The sequence below is a fragment of the Parambassis ranga genome, chromosome 16, assembly GCF_900634625.1.
Source record: "Parambassis ranga chromosome 16, fParRan2.1, whole genome shotgun sequence".
In the NCBI taxonomy this organism is placed as follows: Eukaryota; Metazoa; Chordata; class Actinopteri; family Ambassidae; genus Parambassis; species Parambassis ranga.
Genome location: NC_041036.1, coordinates 4,592,658 through 4,615,942, shown reverse-complemented (window position 1 = coordinate 4,615,942; position 23,285 = coordinate 4,592,658). Strand labels below are relative to the sequence as shown.

The 23,285-nt window shown below is 41.9% G+C and overlaps 1 protein-coding gene across 4 annotated transcripts in view; it reads left to right on the top strand.

Moving 5' to 3' along the window:
• rims2a (regulating synaptic membrane exocytosis 2a) overlaps positions 1-23,285 on the top strand; it is a 115,229-nt gene extending 91,944 nt beyond the window's left edge. For 2 of the 4 annotated variants that reach the window (XM_028424594.1, XM_028424595.1), the window contains 7 exons: positions 1,627-1,793; positions 8,070-8,314; positions 19,777-19,918; positions 20,025-20,137; positions 20,217-20,318; positions 20,415-20,554; positions 20,667-22,535. In XM_028424594.1, the coding sequence (XP_028280395.1) occupies positions 1,627-1,793; positions 8,070-8,314; positions 19,777-19,918; positions 20,025-20,137; positions 20,217-20,318; positions 20,415-20,554; positions 20,667-20,870 (1,113 nt within the window). In that variant the 3' untranslated portion in view covers positions 20,871-22,535. Of the gene's footprint in view, positions 1-1,626; positions 1,794-8,069; positions 8,315-17,218; positions 17,606-19,776; positions 19,919-20,024; positions 20,138-20,216; positions 20,319-20,414; positions 20,555-20,666 lie in introns of those variants that run through there. The other 2 variants (XM_028424593.1, XM_028424596.1) reach the window with 2 other exon arrangements.

Below are 23,285 nucleotides of genomic sequence, written 5' to 3'. Positions count from 1 at the left end.
AGTACAATTTTGGTTCATTGATGTTCAGCTGTTCGTTATACCTGTCTTATGTCCATCCTGGCCCTACTGGTGCAACTGGTGTGTGTTATTTACACACATGGTGGTTTATCACATTTTTTGTTTCACCCTCTTTGTTTTGCTAATTGTGAAAAAAAAAATTATAGTAACAATGACTAATGTTCACGGCAGAGTCTGCAAAGTTACAGGAAAGCTTTACTGCTGCTTTAAAAAGCACAAACAAGTTCCTTTCCCCTCTAATGTACTGGGATAGAAGCAAACTATTTAATGGTGCAAGCAAAACTAGATGCAAGGCTAAATACCATCACAGGGACATGAAAAATTGTATTTCTGTGTCCTTGTAATGTGAAGGAATGTGACACTGAGTGTCTGCAGAGTCAAGTGTTTACTACTCTGTTCTGGAAAAGTCCAGTGCCCAGGACATCCAAGACCAAGGCCCTCTGTCTGCTTTCCTTTTAAGTCTGTGCTATGAAAACCATCACATTAAAGCAGCCAATGTGTTTGTTTCAAGTCTATTAAAAGCTGAATATATTCTGAGCTGTCCTTGTCTGTTGAACATTATCCTCCCTGGAAGACTCATTGACAAAACAATGCTCTGCCTACTCTTAAACAAGACTGGTGAGCGCCTGCTCTTAAACCACATTGTAATGCAAAGCAGTCACTGTGACACTCGGCTCAGGTGCCCTTACAGTAAACATTCCTGTTAAATGTACACACAGGATGTTGTATCACTTCACACATTTTCTTAAACTCTGAAGTCTGAGCCAACACTGTCACTCCTGGAGCTACGGCAGCCAAATGGAGCCCGGTTGTTAAAACCACAACACCTACTTTTCTGGTTTGCCCCTCATTTTAACGTTGGGGTTGACTGACTTTTGGAGCCAACCTCTAGTAGCCATTCAAGGAAAAGTCGTTTTTTTGGCACTTTCACAAGCTGCTGTAGCTTTTTTAGGCTGCAGCTTAGATAGAACTCCTCAAGGACTCATTTTTTGTGTTAATCAGTAGCTGGCTTCTAATTTGATACTTTGCAAATTAGAATGTGCACTATACTGTGTCAAAATTTACTATTAACTTTATTAGATTAGACGTGAGCAACATTGAATATATTTTAGCTGTATGTTTTCACCAAAGCACTCCCAGACTGATGGATGCCAATGAGATGATTGGTACTCACAGGTTTATGTCTTCATGGACTTCACCACTAATGAAAAAGTTTTTTTTTTTCTTTTGTAAATGTTCTAAACCTGAGCTGAGAAAGCATCTCACCTTGTGGAAACCTGCAAGACTGACCTGCCAGCATCTGATGTACCTAATTAAAGTCCAGCCTGACCTTTAAAATGGCACAGCTAATACACTTTATGTAATGAACATTTTTTTCCCCTGTACATTTCTAAAAGCAGACGGAGCCTGCAGCAGGACTTATCCTCATCAAGAACACTTGTCCTTATAAGCTGTAGGCAGTGATACCTTTACTTTAACAGTCTCATGAGTAACCACCAACATTTCCACTACTTTTTGAGCTGGTATTTGCAAAGTGACTGCACTGGACATACTCCATTATGCGACACACTGTAATAGTAATCCCCTATGTGTCTCTCACCCTTGTAGCGTTCAGGCAGAGATCCACAGGGTTCAGACAACCTCTCAGCCAAGTCGTCGGACAGTGATGTAAGCGACGTGTCCGCTGTGTCGAGAACCAGTAGTGCCTCTCGGTTCAGCAGCACGAGCTACATGTCTGTCCAGTCAGAAAGGCCACAAGGAAACCGCAAGATCCGGTAGGACAGCACTCTTTGTCTTATTATTTAAACTCCATCGAGCTGTTAGCAGATATGGACAAATACCCCGCAGCAGTGACTTCACATGGGACCACGTCCAGACAGTTTCAGCTTTGAAAGTGTTTGCACCTGGTAGAAGTTGGAGAGAAAATGCACTCCTTAGCACTGTGTGTCATTTTCTCGCTGTGATGAGTTCAGGTTTGGCTCTCTTTTAACATCTTGAACCAAATGTTTGAACTCTGCTGAGTCACGCTCTGGGGGAAGTTTGTCCAGATCTGGCAATACACATTGAAACATTGCAACACAACGCATGTCTTCGGGTGGTGTCTCATATCAAAGCAAGAAAAAAATTCATTTCCATGGCGTTTGGCTGTAAGTCTGCATTTCTGTTTTGAGTCGGTCTGCGTTTCATCTTGGCTGCACTGTATGTCTGCATTTGTTTTTCTTTCTCTGTTGTTGTTTTTGTTGTTGTTGACATTGTTCATGTTTTGTTTGGTTCTTCTTTCTGCTTTGCATGTGCTGCTCTCTTTGCTTCTGTCTCCGTCTTCAGCCAGTTACGATCAAGGAGCCAGTCTCGGGAAGGGGATGAGCAGTTAGGGAAGGTGCGAGAGGAGGAGGAGGCAGCAGAGAGGGGGAGAGGGGCCAGTAGTGAGGGGAGGTCACAGGGAGGGAGGAGGGGGTCAGGGGGACAAGTAGACACAGACAAGGAGCCTCAGGAGGATTTGGTGGAGAAAGAAGAGGACTTGCACCAAAGGAGTATCTCAGAGACTGACCTCAGGTAACACATGTGTGGCAGCCTCTAACTGTAGACTAACAACAATACAAGAAACTACTAACAATAGTAGTGTAGCTCCCTGTGGTCCAATGACCTTTGCACGTTCTTATGACAACGTTCGAGTCAAAGTGTGGTGCTTACCCTCCCTTTTACCTCAAAGATGGCATAACTGTGGCCCTTGTTTACCCTTACTGATATTAAAGTGACAGTGCTAGTGGTTTGTGCTAGTGGTTTACTGTGGGACCCCCTTGCATCAATGCTCAGTGTGGTTAGAGGGTCAACCGAGTCTTAGTTAATGCTATGTGCAGTCAAACTGTATGAGAAGCTGGTGTGTTATTCATACATTTGGAGAGAGAGAGAATGAAAGAAGCGAAGGCAGAGCAACAATCAGAGTAGCATCAATAGCAAACATCCAAACTAGCGTGGAGTGGAGTAGTTATACCGGTGAATTACTGTTTTGGTTTTGCTAAATATCATAAGGGTTATTCTGCAAATATTTTTAAACAGAGCAAGCAGCAAGTAATCTCAGAATCATGTCACGAAGAGAATTTTAACACTGTGAATGGGTCTGGCTGGCCAGGCTCAGTCATTGACATTTCAGGTGATCCCCTAGTTGCATCAGTATGTTGGCTTTAGCCTTGTGCGCTATTAAGAAGAAGCATGAAACTACACCTTCTTACAGTGTGATCTCACATACATGACTGACAGCATGTATGGCTAGCTTTTCTTTTTATGCCGATGGATGCAGTCTTAAGATGTTAAAGACTATATTTAACATGACACTACCGGTATTTCATTGTTGCCACATGAGAGTATAGTTTCATTTCTGAGCAGTGTTGTAAAAAAAAAAAAAGTATGTCAAGAGCAAATTCAAGAACAAATTGATTTGAAATCCCACAGCAGGATAAAAGCTTAGCATGCACTGCTAATAAGATGTCTTCACTATCAAATCACATTCACAGCAGGATCCACGTTAGTGCTTCTTGGCAACATTAGGACTGCTCAGTGTCTCCTTGGTCTTAAGAGAAAACACATTAAGATAAAAGCTATACCCTCTCATGTGTGATTAACACCAGTGTGTGCAGTGTGATTGAGAAAACACTTTCAGCCGCATTGGAGGCTTAATACACAAAACATGGCAGAAACGTGAGCACATCCACTGAAGTGAACACTTATCCAATGTGCTTTAGATCACAGCTCGATGCACAAGGATTCCTGAGACAGTTGCGTGCACTGGTTTGCTCTGAGGCTGCAGTCTATGTTGCTTTACTGTCTGTGCTGCTTAATGTTTGTATGGCGCATCAATATTTTGTCTGTCAGTCTGTGCTCTTCACTCTGTGACCCCAAACCTCCTCCATTCCTCCAGCTGCTCCTCCTCCTTGTCTTCCTGTGTTACAACCTTTATACCTGTGCATTCACCCAGCAACTCACTTTCAGTGAAGGCACTGGAAACCAGCACATTATTCCAATTTCAAATTATCTACAGTAATCCATCATGACTGGAAGTGAGCCGGGTTGGTCCTATCAACCCCTTTCATGACAGCTACAGTATAAATTGATAATGTTCCTACTGTTTTTCTGGGACATTCCACAATCACAAATGCATTATGTGTTCTTTCACTGAGGCAGGTAAAGAGTGAACCACTTAAGCTTTCATATACAAACATTCAAGTTAACAGTATAGCCTCAAAAGTAATTATTTCTTTGCTCTGACCATCCAGCAGTGAAACATAAGGTTGCTAAGCAGCAGCAGTTATTAGTATGTGTAGTGTGAGTGGAATACAGCATCTAATCAAACCACATGGCACATATTAATAAGCCTTATGATCTATTTTTTAGGCTTCATGGCCTAATGTGCTTTCTGTGAATAGTATTGCTCAGGTGGCTATAGAGGATCACAGCTCAGAAACTTGAACTTCCTGTTCTTGTTCCCACTCACATCCTTGGCTGATAAGCCCTTGAGTCTCTGCCCTAGAAGCAGCAGATAACTGCTCACTTGCAATATTCAAATACCTGAAACAAAAGACATTACAAATAAGTAGAGAAGGACCTCTGTTCTCCCCGTGCTGTCCCGAAAACTCAGCCACACCAACAGCAAATTGTACAAATAAACCCAAAAAGCCAACCAAAAAAAAATAATAAATAACCACGAGATCTGTGATGTCAGTCCTGGAAATAATCAATAAGATGCTTCCAGTTCTAAAAAGGTTTATTCAACACTTGGTTTATCTCTGTGTGGGAGCAGTGATTCGTTCAAGCTACATTTACTTATGACTCAGCTCTTATGTATTGAGGTCACAATGTAAATATACATCTGCTGCACGTTAAACAGGCCTGTTGACATTGGCTTGGCATACACACGCATGACAGGCATATGTGTTTTTATTCCACATACAGAAGCAGCTTTAAGCTGATGTTGTGCGCAGTGGTCTGCAGGATAAAAGGAGCTTTCCATCAGCAGTTTTTTAATCCCACGTCACCTGTTCTCCTTCTCTGCCTCTTTTATCCTGGATCGTTGCTTGGGGAAAGGTTCATCCTTCTTATGAGGGGAAACTATTTTAACTCATTTGAAGGGCCGATTGTTTACTAAAGAAAATATATTTTGTTTAGCTCCATATATACACCTAACACATTCCCCCCAACAGCAGCATGGCGACTGCTGGATTCCTGTGTCCTGGCTCCAGCCATGATAAATATCACCTTTAATTAATCACCTCCGCTCTGCTCACTTCAGTATCTGACAGAAAGAAAGAAAGAAAAAACTTTGGAGCGGTGTTGACAGGCATTCTGATGTTCTGACTGGGGGCACAGTTGCCATGGAAACTAATATTTCTACCTCACCAGATAAAGGAGCAGTGATCCTCACTGTGAGAGGTGGACAAGATGGTGGGATAAGTATGGGAGCATTCAGCATTCATGACCAAACTGTCAAAACAGCATACCTGCTCCTTTATAAGTGAGTAAAAATACAAGTGACCATGTTCTCATTTTGCCCACTAAATTATAATCATGATTGTTTTTGCCTCTTTTTGTGAAAATACTCAAAACTAAAGAATTTATCTCACCTATCAGATCAAGCAGAGGCATTGTGATTACCCCATTAAACCCAGTTTTGTGTATAGTTGCTGTATGTGTCAACACATTCGTAATACCAAAAGATCCTGGCTTTGTTTTGCCTGGGGAACATCTTGGCCTAGATGAAAATGCACAGTGAGCAATCTACATGATGGGGAACATTGTGTTCTTTGGGCTGAGGTTGAAAATCCCTGGAGAGTCCCAATTTCCCAAGCAGGCACATTTACACAGTGAGTACAGACCGAGTGCCAAGACCAGTTCAGTGTAATGATCCTGTAATGAGAAGAGGCGCTTTATGTAGCTCTGTTGGTCCAGATTAAATCATGTTAGATGTTCGACTATTCATAATTTAGGTAAAGAGAATTTAAACATGATGAGAAGAATGTGTATTTTTGCATTTTTTTTAAATAGACTCTGTAGTCATACATTTAAACCTCAGTGGCTCCAGCTGACGTTGCTGCTGGGCTGAGTTTGATGTTATCTCCCAGCCTCACTGTGATGATGGTGAAAGAGCATATTTTAGAATGTCACCTGTTATGTTGGCTTGTCAGGAATTCAGAATGCTTGAAGTCTGCTTCAAAGCCTGTGGGGTGCATTAACTGTTCAAAGCCACTAATCCCTCAATAAGCATTCAATATTTATGTGTTAAAGTACAGGCTGATCCATAACAGAACACACTGGCAGTAGAGCTGCTATAAACAAAGGGCTTTGCAGGCTGAGGTACGAGGTGTGTGCATTCTTTTCTGCACATCTGTCAGCTGACACCAAACATAAAAAGCACAAACACCTAAAGCACAGTGTTTAGTCAGACGTCTTCTCTAAGATCCAGTGTATTCTGTCCATGTCATCACAGGGTCGACTGGCAATCATTTCTGGATAAAACACTCAGGATAATATGTAATTGCTTCAGAGTATATGAGAAATCCTCTGAGCACTTTCCCCCTGGGATCAATTAATAACGTATTTCTGATTCTGATTCGCTCGCCTCCTGTAAATGAACAATGCTTGAAAAACACAATGACTGTGTTAAGATAAGCTCTAGCTAAGGGTTAAGGGTTAAACAAAAACCTTCACTTATTGTAGTGCCCTTTTATTTCCTGCACTTAACAGGCGTGACGACAGACAGTCTCCATTATATACAGGCTACTCTCCCAGTGAATCCTAATGTTCACAAGGAAAGTGCAAACTTTGTCTGAGAGTCTAATTGGAGTAATTGATGGAATCAATTGTCAGACTACATTGATCCTCCTCTCATTTTACACAGCAAGCCTCTCCGTAAGTTGTCTTTATAATAGTTACATGATGGAGGTCAGACACTTTAATTAATGAGCAGTAGCCTGAGGGCGCTCGCTTCACGTAACACATCCCATTAAGAATGCAGAGCCTATGATACAGAATGTAATTTGTCTCTTAAAGATAATTTTACTGACAGGGCTAAAATAAGACCTTCATTTGGACACTGGCCTATTTCCTTTCAAACAGAAGGGGCTGATGCTGATGACAGACAACTTTTTCTTTTTTTTTGTTTGAGTGCGGTTACGATGCAGGTGCAGAGATGCCTGAGGTTTTTACCAGGCGTACAACAAAGAGGCTCGATAGCATAAACATGTGTTTCCTAATATCTCTGAGTTTAAGAGGTAATTGCACTTAATAGCCATTTTTATGCTTTTTAACCTTAGTATAAATGTACCACCAAACAAATGGGGGGGAGACAACTTCATGGCCGTACAAACAAACTAAAAGCAAACTATTAACCCTATGTGACCTGCCACATAGGGTTAATAGTCCGCCAGAGCTTATTTTACAATCTTACCTGCTGTGGTGCTGCGGAATTTGCCATACATCAATACAACCCTTATATCTTAGATTTTAATCATACATATGGAGTTAGGTCAATATTAACTGAAGAAAGTGTAAAACTACAATAAACCACAAAAAAAAAATTTTTCTCCACATATTTTTTCTAAATACAGGCATGTCATAGCTTTATCCCTCAAAATTGTTTTAAAAAAGTTGCACAAAATGCTTTTAAACCACAGTAAATTTATTCTGAGTGTATTTATTGCTTAGTTTTTGAGATGCACTCAAATTTATAAAGTAAGACAAAAAACAAAAAAACATGCACATTTTGCAGAAAACATACCATGTACATCAAAATAAACTATACACTGCATGGAACATCAGCAGTTCATCCACTTCAAGCCCTAAACTATACTGTAAGTCATGAACTCCTGTACCTGAACTCTGTCCTTTTCTCCTTTTCAACCCCACACCTTCTCATCTCCTATCCCCTCTTCTTTCCTCGTCCATCTTTTCCTCCATCATCTCTCCTTTCACACCCCTTCTCCTCTGGCCTGTCCTCTTGCCTCTGTCCTCACCCCCCCCCCCCACCCCCCCACCCCTCTGTCAATGGCGGTGGCTGACAGTGACTTTGCATCCAAAATGAAAAACAGGCAGATGGGCTCTGCGGGTGGGATGAACATGACCAAGAGCACAAGCATCAGCGGCGACATGTGTAACCTGGAGAAGACGGACGGCAGCCAGTCGGACACGGCGGTTGGCACGGTAGGCACTGACGAGAAGAAGAGGCGCTCCAGCATTGGTGCCAAAATGCAGGCCATGGTTGGCATGTCGCGCAAGAGCCGGAGCACCTCTCAGCTCAGCCAAACAGGTAGGGCATCCGGTTACAAAGTCTGCTTTGTAAGTAGTCTACTGTGTGCATCTGTCCTGTGGCCTCTTGATGTGGATTTCACTGTTAACTAATTTCCCACTTCTTTGCTCTACCTCATGTTTTTTTTAATCTCCAAGGGCTTTAGACTCATCTGGAGCTGAAGACATCATGACCTCTCACAGTCCTTTCTTTCTTCTTTAGGTTACAGTGACCCTGGAACTACCACTGCTCCTTTCTGTTTTCTTTTATTACATTGCTGCGGTTGTGTTGTTAAACATAATTTTTTGTTTTTCTGTGGTAATAATTTGTCTTTTAGTTCTGTCGTTGCACTTTACTTACATAGTTGTTTGTAGTGAGTCATGTTTTTTTGTCTCTTACATGCGGTGATGTTCTTCTGTCTCTAAAGCGCTACCTCACGGTGCGGCCTTCTGCAGTTGTTTGAGTGTTTGTGAGTGCATGTGAGAATGAGCGCACATGTGAAGTGTAGACAAGAAGAGGTGTGCTGTGTGTTTTTATTCTTTTTAGCTGAATGCAATTTGCAGAACATTGGGCTATCACAATTTGCCACTTTGTAGTTTTTTTTCTATTCTACTTTGAAAAGTGCTCGGTAACAGTTTGAAAGGGGTTTGCGCCGGTGCCAAACAGTTTAGCAGGTGATGTGCAGTGATGTTCTGGCTGACAGATTGGGGTCTGCTCTGTCGGTGTGGAGGTCAGTCGATTTGTCCACTCACTCCTCTGCGGGTTGTTTCTGCATCTTGAAGCACTCAGGCACATATTCACCACTTTAGAAGAGTCGATAATTACTTCTGAACATTAGCACTCTCAGCTCAGATCTGGACTTGATAACATGGTGCAGTGACAGACAGAAAAGATGTATAAAGAGTGTGGAGAGAGATGGTGCACTCACGTGTCACTGCGCTGCCCCAACGGCTCGTGATTTAACTGGCACATGGGCTGCTGGCTTATCTCTGCGTGATAATAACTATACTAAATGTAAATCTCATCAATATTACAGAGAGCAGCATGTTGTGTCATTTAAATAGGCTTTTTATTTCAACATGGATGCTGTAGGAATGGAGTGTTAGCTATTAATGATGTGTGAAGTGACTCCTCTGAAGTTTAAGCAAAAGCCAAGAAACAACTGACGTTCCTTCATAGATACACAATTACATTTACATCATAAACACATGCACACATTCAGACACAGCACAAAGTGAAGCGCCTGAATCTCCTCCAGCTATCAATATTTCACTCAGTGCTTCTGAGTGCATCAGATGGAGTTTGTGAGAGCGTGCGTATATATGTGCGCTGCAATATTTGAGATCTGTATTTGGTTCTGCACCAAACACACACGCTGCCAAGTTGCCTTCTGCTCTACTTTGTTGTGCACTTTCCTAAGAGGCTCATCACCCGCTTGAAAGGTGCATTCAAAGGATGGACAATTTTCAGAGGCTGGGGGGTGGTGGGGTGGGGGGCAGATCAGCCAAGCAGCACGACTCTGCCTTTGACAAACACTGGCTAGTCAGATGGAATGGATGTGCTCCCAGGTGACCACCATGAGTGGTGCATACACAGTTTGCAGCTCGGAGTCTGAACCACTACTTTTGTGCTCTCTGTCATCAGTAAAAAGCTCTCGACTCTACAGGAAACACAAAGATTTCACTGTGTGTGAATGCTCAGAACAGTTACATCTAACTTTGGTTGATGCAATAATGTCCGTGACTGGACCTGGCACTAAGTGCACTAAATACAAAGCAAACAACAGACAACGGGAAAAAAAAGCAGACTTTATGTTTCCTGTGTGCATTCAGAGAGCAGTCCTGTTGCATCCAATCATACTCACATGACATCCAGCATAGAGAACGGATGAATTATTAAGTTCCAGTGCCTTTAATTAATCATATCTCTGTTCATTAAATACTTTTTCAATCACCAAGGTCATTTGATTTTATGCAGAAATAAAATGATCAAATCTGTGGTTACCAAGCAACCTTTAACAAAATAGCTTCAGAAACAATGTTAGCTTACAGCACATGCAATCATTCCAAAGCCTCACTGATGATACTCTGTTCATGAGCAGGCTGAAACATTACGTTGATTTATTATGCTCAATTTTCCCATTGACGACTCAGCAGTCCTCTGGTCTCTTTTACATTATGTTTTAAGTTCAATAGAGAGCCAATGTTTTCCCCAGAGATGCAAACTAAATATATTCTGTCTGTGCAGCCTGACTCTGCTAAAACCTTACAATAATGGTCAGCTATTGCTCGATTATTGAAAAGCCATGGTGTGCAGAAAACAACTGTGTGTCTGTTAATTCCAGTGCAGTTACTATCTGTGCTGCTTATTCTCCTGTGGGAATATTGCAGCAGTTTACAGCATTAGGCTGCTGTGCACAGGTTCATATCAATGTGATTGGTGCATTCTTACAGTATGTTGTTTTTTTGTGTGTGTGCAACATTATGCAACACATAAGTCTGCATTGTAATGAGCTGATGTGCGTTATTACCCTCTGTAGTCACTGTAGAGCTGTGACTGTAGAGGGCAGTAAATTCCCCCATGCACTGATTTCATAAGCATATTAGAAAGGCAGCTTTTTCAGTAACTGGATGAAAGGTGGATATGTGGTATGGCTCACTGTTTTACAGCCATGCATAATTATTAAGCCATTTTCTACCATAGTTCAGTCACACTCTACCTGATAATCCATTTCCGTAGCTTTGCCCTACAATGGCCCCTGTGTATACCCGTGATGGAGCATAATCTACAGTGAGCTTTGTGCATCAGCACCACCCTCTGACTATTAAATCTGAAGAGAAGAACAGTCCAGGAAATACAAGAAATTGGATGCTAATAGGCTAAAAGCAGGCCAGGCTGCCCACAGTGACATAGAAATAAGAAAAAGATGGAACCAGTGGGGAGGATATCAAGTGTGTGGCACAATACGTTGTTACTTCCCTGTCCTCCCTGGGTGCAGCCTGGAGTATTCCAGTGTGATTCGTCCATTTGGATCTAAAAGAAACTCATTATATGCCCCAGATTTGACACTCTCAACGGAGCGTTTAAAATCATTCTGGCTTCTATTCAGTCTTTTTTTACATTATTTCCCCTAACAGGTTTCCAGATGCCACAGTTCCATATTTCCTGCAGGAAACCTGTCTTGCAATTGCCCTACTTTTGCTTCTAAGAAATGTTTTGATGAGATTTGTGTTGATTCTGAACCTGACCACACAGTTCACAGGAAGAAAGCTGGCCGTGATGCATACGTGAATATAGCTGCTGTGGAGTAAGAGGCCGCCAGCTCCATTCTGATCATTAATTAGTTTGAAAGTTTCTTCAGAGTTTAGTTTTACTGCGGTAAAAAAGAGTGTTTGTGACCTAACTCACTGTGCCCAGAATAACTTAATACATGCAGCATAATGCACTGGCTGCCCCCTCTTTCTCCTACTCCCTATAGTGACGTCTTTTTGGACCTCCAAAATCCTCAGACAGGCTGTTTTGTATGTGGTAAAATAGCTGAACTTTGAGCTTCCAGTCAAGGTAATTTATCTTCGCTGTTGAGTTGAGTGCCTTTCTCAGCAGCTCCTCCGCTAGCTGAGGCTGCTAATTAATCTCCTAGGGGGCCGGAGTAGACATGCTGCTCTCAGGGTGATGCATGAAAGGAACACAACAGCACAGGTACAATGGAGGCTGATGCTCGCCAGCACCCCTCTACTTCCTCCACAGCCCTCATTCTGCCTCACTTAGTCTCCTATTCTCTCCTAACAGACATGTGCTTCCATGTCATCATATGTCTCCTTCGTCTTTTTCCTGTCTGTTTTTATTTCCCCTTCTTCTCCTGGCTGCTCCGCAGTGCCCTTTCTAGTGTGTTCTCCTGACTCCTGCACACATCACAAGACGCCTCATGGTCAGTCTGAGCTCTCAGATGAGCCTTCTTCATGGTGCTGCAATGCACAATATATTTTTCACTCCATTATATTTAATAATGACTCATTTTAAGACCTGTAATTGTAAAGCAGTTGATAAAAAACAACTTTCATAGTGACTCAACAACAGTCCTTCAGCCTTCTCCTGCATGCTGCAGACGTTAGTGTTCTCTCTTTAGCTGTGTTGTGGTGTTAAATGATCACACTGCAGACTGGCATCAGGACTTTTCCTGTTATGGCTCAATTAACCTGACATCTCCACACATCTGGAGCAGCCTGTGACACTGCAATCATTTTAATGAAGAGTCGGGGCTATTCATTGTACAGCTGTATTGAAAAAGGTCGAAAAAGGTTGATACTTAAACTCACTCTGCAATTATACCTTAATATATAAGGCCATGTGTTACAATGTATGTAGCACTTACTGTCTTAGATTGTCAGATGCAACTGCACGAACCTGTTTTTCACTAAATGGAAGTTATTTCAGCCACTATGCACTTGGATAAAAGAATTACCGGGTCAGCATTAATTACAAGGTTTATAGGTTGTTTTGTCACCATGTATATCAGCATCATACTGTACAATAGGATTCGGATAGCTAAAAGCTTGGCTATTAAAAATGTTGCAATAGTAAAATCAAGCTGAGATTCATTTTCCTTTAATATACTAGAATGATAGTTAATGCATGTGCATTCCTTTTTCATAACTGTTGCATTAATCACTAATGGCTTGATGTTTATACATGAGCTGTGATGTGAATAGTGGACTAAATAAATTGTTTTCACGCTGACAGCAGCACATGTTGTCTCTCCTGGCAGACAGTGTACTTGTATTATACAGGATATTAACCAATGTTCTTGTTTTGAAGATGCTTCTTCTAATTATGCATGTGCATAAATCATCGGCGATCCAAGAAAAGCATAAATATCTGGTCAGTGATGTTAGTGATTATGTCTGCAATATACAGCAGCAAGCTGTGGAAATGTCAGCTGCAAACTCTGTTTTAATCTTAAAGCTGGTTCGAGCTGCCACGAGGATCCAAGATGGATGAAACTGCATGTGTTTCAACAGCTCTCTCATAAACCCACGGTCTAATTTTGCTAATAATAAGTTAATCCTTTTGAGTGGACTATTATTTATCTTCTATCAGCATCTGAGCTCAGCTGAAAAGCTGTTGATTCATCTTCCACTCCTGCCATGCTCCACCAGCTGTCTTTTTGCCTGCATGTGACTCGTGCTCCTCAGCCATATGTCTCCTCTGCTCTGAATCTGAGGCTTGGCTGCACCTATGTAGTCACATTTTTACAATTTAGTACAGTGGATTCTTGCTTCTAATAATGTGAGCTGGACTAAATCTGAACTTCCAGGTGGCATTTTTAGATTTTTACTGCTACTAAAAATACTGTTTGGACTTCCTCTTGTGATTGTTTTGGATTTAAACAATCTGACATTAATGATCTGTTCGTCAGTCAAAGAGGAAGTCTGATGAGACAAGTGTGCGGTAGCATTAGTCATAGGGCATGAGCATGATGATATAAATGGTTAAAACATGCTTATTTCCTCTTTCAGTGTGAGAAATAGTCATGACATGCTGAAGTATTTGGTGAATTCTCCACATACTTTTCTGCTTATTCTGTTGTGACTGAGCAATCAGCTGAAGTGACATCAGCAGTTTCTATCAGAATGTTATACACACATAAGGCTTGGCGGTATTTAGATCCTCTTTCTCTTGCTCTCGTGAACAGTCCATCTGTTGTAGGTGCAGTGCTTTCAAGGGGAGATGCAGCCAGGGTACAGCCTGTTCCAATATATCCTGCAGTTCACGTTTTCCTCACAACTTCTACTGAAGGTGTGAAGGTTTTTTGTAGAGGTGTGAATGTCAGGACACAGTGTGTGCAGTGTTTGGATGTGCAGTCTTAGTTTATATACAAGGAAAAGCGGTGGCACATGATTCTAATGTTTGCAAAATAATAATTTCAATCACCAGAAAAGGAAGAGGATGTTGCTCATATTGAATCAATGCACTTTGTCATTCAAGCTTCAGAGGCCTCCTCTTATTTAAATAAGACCCTGGAGGTGAGAATGCACTTCCAGACTGCAGGGCTGGCCTTCATCGTGTCGGCAGCAGTAATGTAAACTCAGAGAACTGTGAGTGAGTTTGCCTACATTTGCTCATGTACTCCTGTGTATCCTGGCGTGTGTGCATTTCAGCGCTCATATGTCTGTTTGCCTACATCTGTGCATGTAAGTGCTGGGGTTAGAGCCCTCCATTAGGATGTGTTTACAGCGTGTAGGGCCAGAGGCACTCTCTGACGCTCGCCCCTTGGCTCTGGCTCATCAATCTGAAAGACTTCCGAAGGTTTCCGCCCGTGAATCCCCGCCAGGCCTCACAAAGGACTTCTGGGATGTTACGCTGTCTCGTTGTTGTTGTTGTAGAAGTAGCAAGATTTTTCACATTCTTGCCGTCTGGTGTGTGTGTGTGTAATTTCCAGTTGTATGGTCGCTGTCATGCAGGCTTGTCATAGCTTGGAGTGAGACCAGGCAGGTTGTTCATCTGCATTCATCATGTAGTGGTGAAATTATGGAGAGTACTCTGGCCTAAAATGGAGATTCTGAACAACAAAGAGTTTTAATTCTGGGAAAAGAGCTCGGTTACACTGCTCCCACATCAGTTTGGCATTTTAAAAAGGACTCCCTTAAACACTTCATTCATGATCTCATGTTCTGGTTTATAACATCATGTTTTTGGAACTTATATGACTTTTCTTTTGTGAGGCAAAGCTGTTAACAGGCTTACAGGCTGACCATGAGTCTTACTTCTCTTCAGGTGCAATTTTTAAATTAGAATCAGAATCAGAATTACTTAATTTATCCCTGAGGGGAAATTCTTTTTTGTTACAGACAATAGAAATTGAAATAAGAAATTGAAAGCTCCTGTAGCTGGTCAGCACAGTGTGGAGCGGGTGAGAGGGACAGTCCAGTATGGTCTTTATTTTGGACAACATCCTCCTCTGACACCTCGTTTGTCAGAGAGTCAAGGTCCTCTCCCACAACATGGCCGGCCTTCCTGATGACTCTGTTGAGTATGTTTATGTCCCTCACCCTTAGACTGCTGCCCCAGCAGACAACAGCATGCATGAAGGCACTGGCCACCACAGACTCATAGAACATCCTCAGCATCGTCCTGCAGATGTTAAAGGACCTCAACAGTGTCCACGTTCTTACTCCAGTCCAGAATGTGGTCCAAGTACATGTGTATTGTAATCATTAATGAATAGTCTTCATTTATTAAAAAAAGTCTTATATTGTTGGCCATCTGTTCATGTAAGGTGCTAACTCTATTTTCAAAGTCCTCAAACTCACATCCACGTGCTGTACCATGCAGATGTAATTAAGTGTTTTGTTTTCTTCAGGTGTGTAAAGTGAGGTGGGTGTAGAAATATTGATGGTTTTTTTTTCTTCGTCTCCGTCACTGTGCAGTGTAAAAATAAACTGAGCCAAAGGTGCAAAAACTTCAAGCTGGCAACACGTGCCGAACGTGTTATCAAAGCAAACAGCCATGTGTGCCACCATACATGAGCAGTGACTGAGACAGCAGAGAAGGCATGTGTTTTGGTTTCATAATAATTTTCTGTCATTTTCTCTAAAGGGAGTGTTTTTTTAATTAAGCTGCTGTGATATTTTCATGTTGTGGGCTTGCTTGCGCTACCTGTCAGCATCGAGTTAATTACATTTGTGATTCAACAGACACGTTTTGTCACCTGAAGAGCTGAGCATAACATCTCCTATTTACTAAAATAGTCATTTACCTGATTGAAGGCACAATTTAAGAGATGCTCCAAATGCTGCAGTGAAATTACATGTTTTATATAACCTTATACTCAAAACTAATCCAGCTCCTTTTGTTGTAACTCTGTTTGTCCAATTGCCCCTGGAGCCTTACTCTGAAGTGTTGTTTCTGTCTGTGCTGACCTAGATGGAACCTGCAAATGGACCCGTGCAGTAGGCGGCTCCTTCGTAGAAGTAGGTTGCAGTGTCTCAGAGAGGAACTTTTGCATCAGCACTAACACTACAGGGAGCCTGCTATATTTAAGATAGTGTCATGTGCCTGTTCTGCCATATATTCAGAACAAAAGCACCACAGTTGGTTCTATATGCAGGGTGTCAAAGCAGAGCTATTTTTTACCCATGACTCTGTGACGGTTACCAGAGGGAGTTTGTTTAAAAGCCATACATTTGCTTTATGCGTCGCCCAGTACACACTGCGTCTGCCAGAGGGGTTTGTCAGTGTTTCAGGGACCACCTATGAAGAAGTCACCTCCCGTCTGTTTCTTGGCTGTCGACTGTTTAAAATAGTCTGACCCCAGGTGCCCACAAGAGTGAAAACAAGTTCATGCCTAGGTATTTGAGACGCTGATGCAAACAAAGAGTGTTTCTGATTGTTTAAAAATGAAGGACTGTGACTGTTAATAGAAGAATTACTCATAAGGATGTCATCATCAGCCAGTATATTTTCACTTCTTTCACGTCTTTCTTAGTTATGAAAGCAGCCAGCAAAACTTCCTTTCAACACAACCCAGCTGTGATGTTGTTTTCCTGGAGGACAGAAAAGTGAAGGTGCAGAGTTTGGCACGTGAACCTTGAGTGACCGCCATGTGGCCTGAGCCCTCTCGGAGATGAGCAGGGAGTGATGGCAGACCTAATGACAGCTTGTTTTCTCTGACTTCTGTGGAAGGATAAGTAGAGAGAGGGATAACTGAGCAAAAGACATGAAGCAGGCAGAAAGAGAAAAGGTGAAAGCGAATGATAGAAGAAGGGGTAAAAGGAAATCGGTGAGAAACAGAGTGGGGGGGGGCTCAGTATCTCTGGGTAGAGCTTGTTCACCTCACAGAGCCAGCCGAGGTGCGCCTGAGCAGCCTGGTCCTCTGATTGGCCGAGTGCGATGCAGCTCTCTCCCCTCCCCCCCCCCTGAAGTAAGAGATGCAGCAGGAACGTCAGACCCAGACGGCACAAGACTCGACTACTGAAGCAGCATTTATCTGACGCTCTACCAAAGATGCAGTCTACAGAGAATCCAGAGACAGAATAGATGTTGCAGCTCTGATCTCTTACAGAACATCCACGACTGTTACTACACGGCAAGGAATCATTCACATAGATTAGATTCAGGTTTAATTCTAATTTGATTCACTGCACTGAGAAGGACGGCTGCTGGCCACCATGGGCAGGCAGGGGCACGATACCTCTGCTCCGGCTCCCGGGATGCGCATCCAGTGCTCCCAGAGCAAGATGAGCTTGTCTGCATCATTTGAAGCACTGGCTGTCTATTTCCCTTGCATGAACTCCTTCGACGAAGAGGATGGAGGTAAGCTGACAGCCGGGGGGGATTGTCACAACAGCAGCGGCGGGCTTGGGGGGGACGGGGGGGGGGCAGTGGCGCTGCTTAAACTGAATGATGGCAGTGAGTGAGCAGTGAGGAGAGGGGTTTAGGATTAGTGGGAAGATGCATAGGCATTGGTTTGTGGGCAGGTTGAGAGATTTAATTAGTTTAATTAGGATGCTTGTGTGTGTCCTGGTGATATAATGAATCCTAATATCAGTGTATCCGCCAGGCTGTCAGTATGAAATAGGCGTTCTGCTGCTGCTGCTGCTGTGGTGATGCTGTCAAAATGGATGGCTGTTGGAACCACTACGTCTGCTGATAGATTTCATTGACAATTTTAAAACCAACTGATAAAAGCAAAGGGTGTAGTGAAGGCTGTTATCATTGTTTACCATCTTGTGTACAGTAGTGTTTATTTAGCTTGTCACTTCACATTTCCTGAGCAGTGGTCATAACGCCCACTACATGTGTTGATATTCATGCTTCTCAAGATGCTCTGGTTGTATTTATATAAATAGAAAGACAACTGTAAATAGATGCAGATTTACACTTCTTACACTTCTTTTGGCCACATCACCCTCACCTGTGTTCACACATCCAGTGTGAACGGCCTCATGGTCTCATCATTGTCTCTTCCAGTCTGGCAGGTCAGAGACTTGAGGGCAGTGACCTTCTGGAGATGAGCCAGTTTGTCTAACCCTTAACCTGCTGTCGCTTCTTGTTAGCTAGATCTGAAACTACTTGAATAGGGCTTTCTGCTCCAGCGGGGATAAGACTCCTTTGTTCTCCATTTGTTTGTGTTTTTGACTATAAACTACACACGTGTAGGTCTGTGTGTCAAAATATACAGTGATGTTATGATGTTTAGTCATCAGTGCAATCTTTATCCACAGGTTTATGATTTGGTATCATCACTTTCCATTGATAGCTTGCAGCTAAATGTCTGAATTATGTTCATTGATAACATCTGGCTTGCCACTGATAGGCAGCGGAGGCCTGCTGCAGACGTCAGAGACGACCTCTACGGCTGCATCTCTTATTGTAATGTGTGAAAAGCAGGAAGAGGAGGCGGAGGCCAGCTGAATAACTAAGATTTCAAACAAAAGACTGAAGGGCTCCATGCCTGTATGAGATAGGACACAGAATGATGTCTCAATGAGACAGACAAGGGGAACGGAACGGGAAGTAAAGATCGCTGTAGTCTGGATGTGAGTCATCCATACAAACTCGGAAATTATTAGAGGCATTGCATAAGCCGTGTCAATACCAGGTTGTTGTTGTTGTGAGTTGATGGTAACTCTTGTTGCATCAGTGCATTTTTTGACCTCTGGGAAATAATATGTGCTCATTTTGCAGTTGATCTGATGAGAAAAAACCCTCACACCTATAAAGGGCAACATGTGTTAATGCTGCATAATACGTCTTTGATTGCAACTTTGCAATGACATATTTAGAGATTCGACTCTTGTTAATTCAATTAAGCATCACTAACTATGAAATTAAAGGGGTGTTATGATGTAAGCACCTCATTTGAACAACTTAGTGAAGGATACAATTTGCAAACCTCTTTTCAATGTGATATGAAAGATGACTGTGTGTGTATGTGTGGTGATCAGCAGGCCTGTTAAGTGTGCGCCTTTACACAGGCACAACCACGTGGTCCCACATCTTCAATGTCTGGGTGGAGATGAGCAGTAGTAGGCCTAATGGGGGGAGTCAGCTGTCTTCTTGGATCAGTTAGGACAGTGGGGCGGGGGGAGTGGGTGAAGCTGAATGTTTGGTAGGTGGAGCACGGAGGAACTCTGGCTCCCACAAGACCCCCGTAGGCAGTCGGGAGCACGGACCAGAGGAGGGCTGTACATGTTGTTCTGCTGAACACAAAGAGCCATAAGTGACCTTGTTTTACTTGTCACATGGATCTGACGCTTCTCAAAATGAAACATGCTTCTGTCCTGGTGTAGAGATGTGCTATAATTTATGGAGGCGTCTTTATCTCTTGTTTCTCTCTGAGCCAAAGAAAACACTGGACTGCCAGTGATAATTCATGTGAGCTCTACTCGCTGTCTGAGTCACAATATGATCATAAATTGACTGTCTGTATCCCTCTTGTCTCCCTCCTGTCTCTGCTTCGTGGTGTGCGTCACTCTGTGCAGAAGCGGGAGGTAAGAAGTTGCGCAGCACTATCCAGAGAAGTACAGAGACGGGCCTGGCGGTGGAGATGAGGAGTAGAATGACCCGGCAAGCCAGCCGGGAGTCCACAGACGGCAGCATGAACAGCTACAGCTCTGAGGGAAAGTAAGGAGATGAGCACCAGTGACATGTTTCTCCTGAGCAGTTTGTACACTCATACTGAATTACACTTCACTTTTCCTAACCCGTGTACTTGTTTTTATCATTTTAGTCTCATCTTTCCTGGTGTGAGGCTCTCCTCAGACGCCCAGTTCAGTGACTTCTTGGATGGTCTTGGCCCAGCTCAGTTGGTTGGACGACAGACATTAGCTACTCCACCTATGGGTAAGAGCTAAAAATACTAGGAGTTGTTCTTTTTACTTTTAGACTTGTTTGTTAATTCATTTTCTCGCTGGTTATTTAGGAGACATCCAGATTGGCATGGTGGAGAAGAAAGGAGCACTGGAGGTGGAGGTCATCCGAGCCCGCGGCCTTGTGGGAAAACCAGGTTCCAAGGCACTGCCAGGTGATTACTTACCCACATGATTATCAGGCAGTACATGGAGATATGTGATGTATAAGAAAAAAAATAACCACTTTGCTGCTCTTTCCTCGTGTCCAGCACCATATGTTAAGGTTTACCTTTTGGAGAATGGAGTCTGCATAGCCAAAAAGAAAACTAAAGTAGCAAGAAAAACCTTGGATCCTCTTTACCAGCAGCAACTGCCGTTTGAAGAGAGTCCAGGAGGGAAGGTTTTACAGGTCAGGGATGGATTTATATGCAGTAACTAAAGAAGGAACTCACAAAAAATGAAGTATCTTTCGAAAATTGCTCCTTTCAGTAGTGTAATCTTATTATTCCTGTTCTCTGCAGGTCATCGTCTGGGGCGACTATGGACGTATGGACCATAAATCATTCATGGGAGCAGTTCAGATACTGTTAGATGAGCTGGACCTGTCCAACATGGTGATTGGCTGGTTCAAGCTCTTTCCTCCTTCCTCACTGGTGGACCCTACTCTGGCCCCACTGACAAGAAGAGCTTCCCAATCCTCACTGGACAGTTTCTCTCGATCATAGCAGCGTGTGAACTGATAGCGTTGTTGTAGCAGCCAGTGTTGCGATTGCAGGTCACGCCCCCCGGTTACACTGCATGCTTGATGTTGTGTCTTCTGAGCCTGTTTCTAGGGGTGCAAACGTGATCCTGTGTTTTGAGCAAAAACATCGCGCACGTTGTACACGTGGCGAAGCGTGTCGCAAGCGCCTGGCAGCAGGGATTGCCGGGTGTTTTTTTGTAGTTTGGAGGAAGCTGGAATGAACTCTTTAGCACGAGGAATCTGTCAGTTCCAGGTTTTCATCCAATTCGAAGCCATGGGGGTCAACACTGGGAACCGCTTAATGAGTTCTACAGAAGCCCTTTTTCGAATGAAAAATTAATGTGTTTGCTTTGTTTTAGTTTTTTTTTTTTCATTTGTTTTGTTTATTTTTTTTTTCTTCAAATGTCAATGTACTTGTACCTGAAGGGGGTGACAGTGTTTCTAACCAGATGCTTGGTCACGCCACGCCAACAGACCTAGCTGTATACATAAGAGTTTTTGGAGACCATCATTTTGGGTGAGGTGTGTCCCAGCTTGTGTCCACACTCCCCAGCAGAAAAGCAACAGAAACGCCCTGCAGACTGTAGCATTATGTACTGAATCAACCCGTACTGCTAAATCACCACAGAGATCAGTGGCTACCATCAACCAAAATATACAGTAACAATCCAAACCCCATGAAAAGATGTACAATCTTACCATCATTCTTTCTCTTTGTTGATATATTGTATGAAATTTAAATGAGATATTTTTTTGTTCCTTTTTTATTTTGCATGGACACAAATTTAGCTGAATAAAAAAAGAAATAAAAGAAAATTATTTTCTTGAGGCTGCAACTTGCAAAAAAAAAGAAAAAAGATGACAAATAAAACAGATCAGCCATTTTCAACAATTTATATTATTTTTAAAAATAAATTTCACTAGTGCATGGTTTTCAAAGGGGAGTGAATGCAACATTGTGATTTAAAAAAAAAACATTGTTTATCATTCTTTAGACCATTCATGAGTCTGTGTTTCACAGACGTGCAGATAAGGGAAACTTAAAGAAAGAACCTTTTGGAGTTATTTAACAGGAAAAAAAAGTTTATGTGACAAAAAGTGATAATGAAAATAAATGTAAATGATTTATTTCATTGTAAAAGGCTCCGGCCTTATAAAGATAAACATTATGTGCAAATTGTACATGTTTCTCTTTTTCTTCCTTGTCCCAGGGTACTTCTCATTGTACGACTCATACCATTTTCCCCTGATATGGTCCAGGTTTTTTGGACTGTTGGTTCTTTTACAGTTCTGTATTGTTTCAGTATGTTTTTTTTTATTTTATTTTGGATTTGATTTGTTTAACAAGCATGTTGAAAAGGATTTTCTGCAACATGGCTTGGGCACACCTTACAGTAAACTCAGCATGTTTTGATAAAGATGATATTTGGAATTTTTGCAGTTTCTTGTACAGTGCATGTCAACTTCATTACGTTTCTCCCTCACCTTAAATTGAGCTCAACAGCAAAATTAGTTCTTGGGTCTTCCAGGGCCAGTTATTGAAGTTTTAACAAAAACATTCCACCCTCCCCCCTAAAAAAAAAAGTCATGTTAATTTTCCAGTTTTTGAGAAAAAAAAAAAGAAAAGATAAGGAAAATATTTTATATTTATCAAGAGGCTGGCGAAACAGTTGTGATTGCAAGTGTATTTTCTTTCAGTATTGTTGATGAACATGCAAAAATAAGTACAGCAAGCAAGAGGTCTATACCTAATCAAGAGACAGCAAGAGGTGTGTGTTGCTGTGGTTCATTTTTCCAGGCACTGTTTGTGAAGATGAGCTAATCACAAGTTCAAATAATAAGGGATATTGCCACAGAAAATGTTTGTTTTTTTCTTCTTTTGATGAAAATGAAATTAATTTTACTATATTTTTGTTAGTTTTATTTAAAAGCCAAGACCAGTTTATTTTTTATTTTCTATTTTTAGTAATTATGAATACTTCTCATGTCTGGGAGGTATAATGAATCTTATAGTTGCAGTATGTCTGAATGAAACTGAACTGAGGCATTGTTCCTTTTCCACATGAAGATAATAACATTTTAATGTCCAACGAAAAACCTTGTCGCTGTAACAAATACAGTATATTTTCATTTTAATTTTCATTGTACATACCTTTAGATGTCAGAATTTGAATAAACAAGCTACCATGAATAGAACTCTATAGACTCCTTTGGGACAGGAAGAATGCCTCATGATGACAAAGACATATGTTATTTATCCTTTTGAATGCCTTTTCATTTTCTCTTTTTTGGTGCAATGTGTTAAAGCCAAGGCTATGTCTTGGTTAAGTATGGTTGAGTACAGAGATTTATGTAAGTTATTTTTCAAATTAAAAATAAAAAATTGATATTACACTGA